This window comes from Lathyrus oleraceus, chromosome 7, assembly GCF_024323335.1.
Source record: "Lathyrus oleraceus cultivar Zhongwan6 chromosome 7, CAAS_Psat_ZW6_1.0, whole genome shotgun sequence".
Lineage (NCBI taxonomy): Eukaryota > Viridiplantae > Streptophyta > Magnoliopsida > Fabales > Fabaceae > Lathyrus > Lathyrus oleraceus.
In genome coordinates, this window is record NC_066585.1 from 31,539,483 (window position 1) to 31,546,398 (window position 6,916).

The following is a 6,916-nucleotide window of genomic DNA, read 5'->3' on the forward strand; positions in this document are numbered from 1 at the left end:
CAAATCAGGCTTATACCACCACTGAGGGTTGACCGGTATATCTGGAGGGTCCCTTGGAGTAATCAGTTTCCGCTCTATCAAAGAGGGATACAGCTCTGCATATGATACAGGAATCGGATCAAAAGTGATCTTTTTCCTCTCAAAATTCTGACCAGCTGAATTACTGCGAGGCTGGTAAGCCTGCTGCTAAGGGCGATGTTGTTGTTGATGATACTGTTGAGAAGATTGTTGTTTATTGTGTTGTTGATGATGATATTGCCGATGTTGCTGAGGCTGATAATTATCTCTGAAAACAGGTGCTACACTAGCCACCTGGTGCTGATGACGCACTGGCTTCCTCTTATCAGAGGGTCTTCTGGATTTAGCATGGGACTGCACAGCATGTGCCTCCCCATCTTTCTTCTTAAACGCCCCATATCATTTAGAAGAGCCTTCATCTTTTGACAAACGTCCTTCCCGGACTCCTTCCTCCAGACGCATCCCCATGTTCACCATTTCGGTGAAATCAGAGGGAGCACTTGCAATCATCCGCTCATAGTAAAATGAACTAAGAGTCTTCAGAAAGATCTTAGTCATCTCTTTCTCTTCCAGCGGAGGAGTAATCTGAGCTGCCAGCTCTCGCCACCTCTGGGCGCACTCTTTAAATGTCTCCTTGTCCTTCTGGGACATGGCTCTGAGTTGATCATGGTCAGGAGCCATATCAACATTATACTTATATTGCTTGACAAAGGCTTCGCCAAGATCGTTGAAGGAACGGATGTTTGCGCTATCAAGGCTCATATACCAACGAAGAGCTGCACCAGACAAACTATCCTGAAAATAATGAATCAGCAGCTGATCATTATCTGTTTGAGTAGACATTTTCCTGGCATACATAACCAGGTGACTGAGCGGGCAGGAGTTCCCCTTATACTTCTCAAAGTCAGGGACTTTGAATTTGACAGGTATCTTCACACCGGGAACTAAGCAAAGCTCAGCAGCATATTTGCCGAACAAATCCTTCCCTCGAAGGGTCTTCAATTCCTTGCGGAGTTCAAGAAATTGGTCGTTCATCGCATCCATCTTCTCATGAACATATGAACCCTCAGACGACTCAGAATGATAGATGGTGTCGTCTACCCTGGGAATAGTATGCACGACAGGAGGAGGCACTGCGAGGATCGGGCTAGATGCCGGCATGGAAGCGAACGTTGGTGCAGGAAGATCAGGCATAAAACCAGGAGGCATACCCCAAGGAAAATAGTATATATTCCCTTAGCACGCGCTACCTAAACACAGCAATCTCCCTCTCCATTCATCTTCTCATAGAAGCTCAGCTAGGGCAAATAAACTTTTCTCAAAAGTCCTACAACATGTCTCAACATTCATCATCATCTAGTTCAAAATCTTCTCACCATGGAAAAACTCCCTCAATGGAGTTTGTAGATGAAGACGTGATGGACGTCACTCCTCTTTGCATGATACCAGGCGACACCCCAGGTCCCTCCTCCAAAGTTGGAGATAAGCAAGGTAATACCTCTAGTAACTCCTCTCTTCCAAAAGACATGCATTATGCTGATCGTGCCATAAGGAACCTAGTCACTAGGATTCTAAGAGAAGGGCATGAAGTCAAAGTGGTTTCTACCCCTCTGTCTAGAAGGGACCCCTCTACTGAGGAGGAACCTCATGCTGATAAAGATGATGACTCATCTAAATCAAAAAAAGAAGTTGCTGCTGAAGGGCTATGCTCTCTAGGTAAAACCCTACCTAGCAAGAAACCAACAAATATGTCTCAAGAGAAGGTTATTGACCTAGAGGAAGAAATCTCTGAAGAAGAGGATGATCCTTTGGTTAATCTTGTAAAACCTAGTGTTGCTGAGAAATTGAGAACTAGGCAAGGGAAAAGTGTGGCTAAAATGAGAACAGGAAGAGTGAAAAAGAATGCTGGTATAGGACCCTCAAAAGCTTGGAGCAAAGTTGAGGTTAGGAAAAGGAAAGAAAGAGATAGCTCTGACTCTGAGGAAGATGTCGAAGACGACGTCCCAGACATATCCCCTGCAAAAAGGAAGGCTGTTCAGAAGTCTCCTGGCAAGGCTGCTGCTGTGCACCTAGACAATATCTCCTTTCATCTGGAAGATGGTGCAGCAAAATGGAAATATGTCATTCAGAGGAGAGTAGCTATTGAAAGAGAGCTTGGAAAAGAAGCTATAGAGGTAAAGGAGGTAATTGAGTTAATCAAAAATGTTGGACTCATGAAGACTGTGGTAGCTCTACCCCAATGCTATGAGGGGTTGGTAAAAGAGTTTATTGTTAATATCCCTGAGGATATTCATGAAAAGAACAACAGGGAGTTCTGCAAGGTGTTTGTAAGGGGAAAATGTGTGAAATTCTCACCAAGTGTCATCAACAAGTTCCTAGGAAGAGGAACGGATGGAGGAGTAGACCTAGAGACTACAGACAATGAGGTCTGTAGGGTTATCACAGCTGGCCAAGTTAAGGAATGGCCTAGTAGGAATCACTTATCAGCTGGAAAGCTCAGTGTTAAATATGCCATCTTGCACAAGATTGGCTCAGCTAATTGGATTCCTACTAACCATGTCTCTACCATCTCCATTAATCTTGGAAGGATCATTCATGCAATTGGAACAAGGGTTAACTATGATTTTGGCAAGTTCATATTTGATCAAACCATTAGACATGCTTCTACAAATGTTGTGAAGTTACCCATTGCCTTCCCCTCCCTTATTTGTGGCATTATCCTGAGCCAACAACCAGGCATTCAGAGTACAAGTGACACTCCAAGTAGGAGAAAATCCCCTCTGTCCATTCATTATAAGTTGTTTGAGGGAAGTCATGTCAATGATGTCATGACATCTGCCAGAAGGGAGTCTACATCTCAAGGGAGCTTGGTTGATCAACTAAAAGAAACCTGCAAGGAATTGGAAAATGGTATAAGGGTGGCCAAGGCTAGAAAAGAAGCTTTAGAAGTTCTTATCTGTAGCCTGGAGAAGGAAGAAGCAGAGAAGGCTGGGAGGGACTCAAATAAAAGATCAAAGTCCCAATCCAGTGGCAGTTCTGGAAGCTCAGAAGACTCTGAAGGTGCAGGTGAAGATACAAGTGAAGGTGAAGGTGATTCTTCTTCTTCTGATTAATGGTTCCTGCCTATGTTGAAGACTGGTAAGGTGAAGTCTGTGAGGTGTGCTGGAAAGATTGATGAAAACTGGGATGTTATTTGGAAGGTTGTTGTCTTTATTGTTTTTTTTATGTATTTTGTGGCAGTCCTTATTGATGCCTGTTATGTAATATTTAGGGCTCTTAAAGAGTTCCTTGGATTTGTTCATTCTTCCAGCTATCACAGCTGTGTTTAATGATGGTGTGTACTTCCTGAATATTTTGTTTTAACATGCTTAATGTTATAACATCTGATCTAACATTCTCTGCTAGGCTAATAGACATTTATTTTGTCTAATTGGTCACCTTTGGTCAATTTTGACTAAAAAGGGGGAGAAGTGCTTGATATGGAAGCTGATGTGGAAGTTGTGAGATATATATAGCTGGAGGACAGCTATTATTAAAAGGAGTGCACAAGTGTTAAAATAGAAGGTGGTTCTGCTTACAGATGTCAAAGAGGATGTCTGATATGGTGCACAGGTGTTGTTGTTGAAGTAGATGTCAGAATGACATTCTGGCTGGTACAGGTGCTGGAGTTACAGTATCTGTTATGTTCATGGAGACTGCTTGTTGTGTGCACAGATTTAGGGGGAGAAGGAGTACCCTTGTGCATTTGTGTGTCTTACTAGTTGCATCCATAACTAGTAATTTTGTTTCTGTTGCACAGATTTAGGGGGAGGAGAAGTACCCTTGTGCATGTGTGTATTACTAGTAGCCATAGCTAGTAATTGTTGTTGCTTCTGCTGCTGATTAAACTACTGTTATGTTGTTTAACTGCTGATAGTTTACCTTGTGAACAAAAAGGACATATATATGTTTTAGCCAAAATTTGCCAAAGGGGGAGTTTGTTGATTCTAAGTGTTGGCAGCAATTTTGGTAAAACAAAGAGTGTTCACAAGATGTTATGTGTGATGTCTTAACATGAGATATCCTATGTACCTGCTGGAGTTTAAGAACATGTTCATGCATGATTGTTTCAGAATTCCACATACAATGACAAGGCTTCTGATATTGGATGTACCTGCTGGAGCTTAAATGAAAGACATGTTCATGCAGGATTGTTTCAGATGACATACACAAGGTCATGACATCTGATATGGCTGTACCTGCAGGAAGTTATAAAAGGAATTATTGGATTATGCAGGATTTTTCCATGATGTCAGATCCGATGTCATGACATCCTGTACACAGAACATTCAGTATGAATGTCTGGTGTTTTGTGATTGCATAATTAATGGCAATCTTTAGATGATTGAAGATATGATTAGCTGGCGCATTCAATCATGGATTACAACCAGATTTACTTATTTTCCAAGGAGATCTAACCAGCTGTTATAAAAAGATTTGATTGGAAAATAGATTTAGGGTTTTCAAGATGTCCAAGCCCAGCTGGATGCTTCTATAAAAAGGGACTTAGAAAACCTGTTTGTACACACAACCAATACTGAGCGAAATATAGAGAGAGAGCTAGGGTTTGTGTCTGTTTAGTCGTAAGACTTGTAGGTCATTCAAGTCATCCATTGATGATTGAATTGGACTGATTTGTGGTTGTAATTTGTCACTCTAAAGCTGTTAAGCAAGAATGTGTGTCTTCTTGATCATAGTTGTGAAGCAAGATCAAGAGTGTGTCTTCTTGATTGAAACTGTGAAGTAAAATCAAGAGTGTGTAATTAAAAAGTATTTTCTTTTCATAAGGGATTGTTGTTTAAAATCGCTGGTGTGTGATTGTAGGGAAGTGAGTGGGTTCTCATATCTAAGAGTACTTAGGTAGAAATTGCACGGGTAGATATTAGGTGAGAAAGACTGTAACTTGTTGAAGTGTACGGAGAGTCTTTGAACTAATTCTATTTTAGTGAATTTCCTTCCTGGCTTGGTAGCCCCCAGACGTAGGTGAGTTGCATCGAACTAGGTTAACAATTGCTTGCGTTATTCGCTTTACCATTATGTATTTTTATCCATTGTGTGTTAACAGATATTAGTGTCGTAACATTATCTTCGACATCTTATATCTGATACCAGAATTTCAAACCCGAAAGGGCGGCTTAGGCAAAAATGAGCGTCTCGGTGGATTCAAAACCCGAAAGGGTGATCCAGGAAAAAGTTAGAGACATAAAACAGAAAAATTATCCCGATAAATTGAGTACCCCACCTTGGGGAAATTTATACTAAAATGAGGGATTTTGGCAAGTAACTGCATCCTGTTGATCTTCAGTTTTGAAGTCATTCTTGAGCGCAACGGTCGGTTTCCATTCTGATCCCCAGTAGCAGTCAAGAGCACATTGGATATCAATAGTTGATAGAAGGATTAGTGATCATTGTATTCAATGTAACCCTTTTCCATGTAAATTACCATTTTCAACTTTGTAAAGATCTGTGGTGTCTCGTCATTTACAGACTACCATTCTATTTAATAAAGTTGAGCTTTTATCCAATTGTTTCTACTCTTATTTAGTTCAGCCAAATAGTTTTAAATTTTATTGTGATCATTTTTGAAAATTAAAATTTTAAAATCAAAATCATTTTTCTTAAACATATAAAAGCATGAATTTTAAGCAATCGGTTTCATTTAAAAGGTGTATCAACAATGGTTCGAAAGCAGTAAGTTCTAAATGTGGAACATTATTGGTTCTCCCAAGCAATAGGTGCGATTTCTCTTTCATCCCCGACAACATTGTCCAGCACTCGGTGTTTGTTGATTTCTCCAGGCGGTTATTTTTCTCTGTCAATCCCAGCTAAGTTGGTTGATTATTCTCCAGCCAAATGCATGTTTGGTCTCTTACAGAGTGAGAACAATTCGTTGTACCAGTCTGCATGGTTCTTATAGGATTTTGATTTCCCCAGTTGTAAGACCCCAATTTTGACACTAAGATCCCTCATGCAAACTCTTCATATGCATTAGCATGGGGATCACACCTTGACATCCTTCTTACCCCTTTTTCATTGGGTTTGTTTTGGGAGAGATCACCAAGCACTATGTGATTGTATCATACTTATATATTATCATTTTACTAACCAAAAGACCAAAAATATGTCTTTGCATTTGTCTCACTCTTTTGTAGGTAGGGCATGATCCCCATTGATCTATCAAGCTCACATCTAGGGTTTAAGACCCTCATGGCTAAGAGCACAACCAAGGATTGACCCACAACGTCTCAAAGCATCATATACAGGTGTCCCAATGATCTTTACATGTTATTTTGATCAAGCATTTTTCAAGAGTTTGGGGTTGGTTTTGAAGGAGAATTGTGGTCCAAAGCACAACGGAAATTAAAATTTTCTCCTTTAGAGATCCTTACGAATGGTCATGATCAGTGATAGAATATTTACCTCTTGTGATGACTGAAACCTTTGGTGCAGATCTCTTGTGACAATCAAAACCTTTGATGCAGATCCACGGAGCGATCACGAACGTTGAATGATGACAACGTCTCTACTCAGTCCACACGAACGGGTTCCTTCAATCTCAGTGCTAGCTGGTACGAATGAAGGCTTTGAGTGAGAGAGAGAGAGAGAGTGAAAACGAAAAGAATGCAACCGCAAATTTTTGCTTCTGCACAAGGGTTCTATTTATAGAACCACTTGTGTGGGCTTCAAGCTAAAAGCCCACTTAAGTGTATTTTGGCCCATATCTTATAATATGCCCAAAATCACTTAAGCTCATGGTACCTTACCATATTTCGTATTCTACTCAAGTACATCGTACCTTACGATGCTCTATAACTCACTTAAGGGCACTGTACCTTACGGTATTCCTTAATTACTCTAT

The 6,916-nt window shown here is 40.6% G+C and overlaps 1 protein-coding gene across 1 annotated transcript; it reads left to right on the forward strand.

The window, feature by feature from the left end:
* Positions 1-1,766: 1,766 nt before the first annotated feature.
* LOC127101854 (uncharacterized) lies at positions 1,767-3,131 on the forward strand. Its single transcript, XM_051039289.1, has 2 exons — positions 1,767-2,081; positions 2,991-3,131. The coding sequence occupies exons 1-2, from the start codon at positions 1,767-1,769 to the stop codon at positions 3,129-3,131; spliced, it is 456 nt and encodes a 151-aa protein (XP_050895246.1).
* Positions 3,132-6,916: the final 3,785 nt, after the last annotated feature.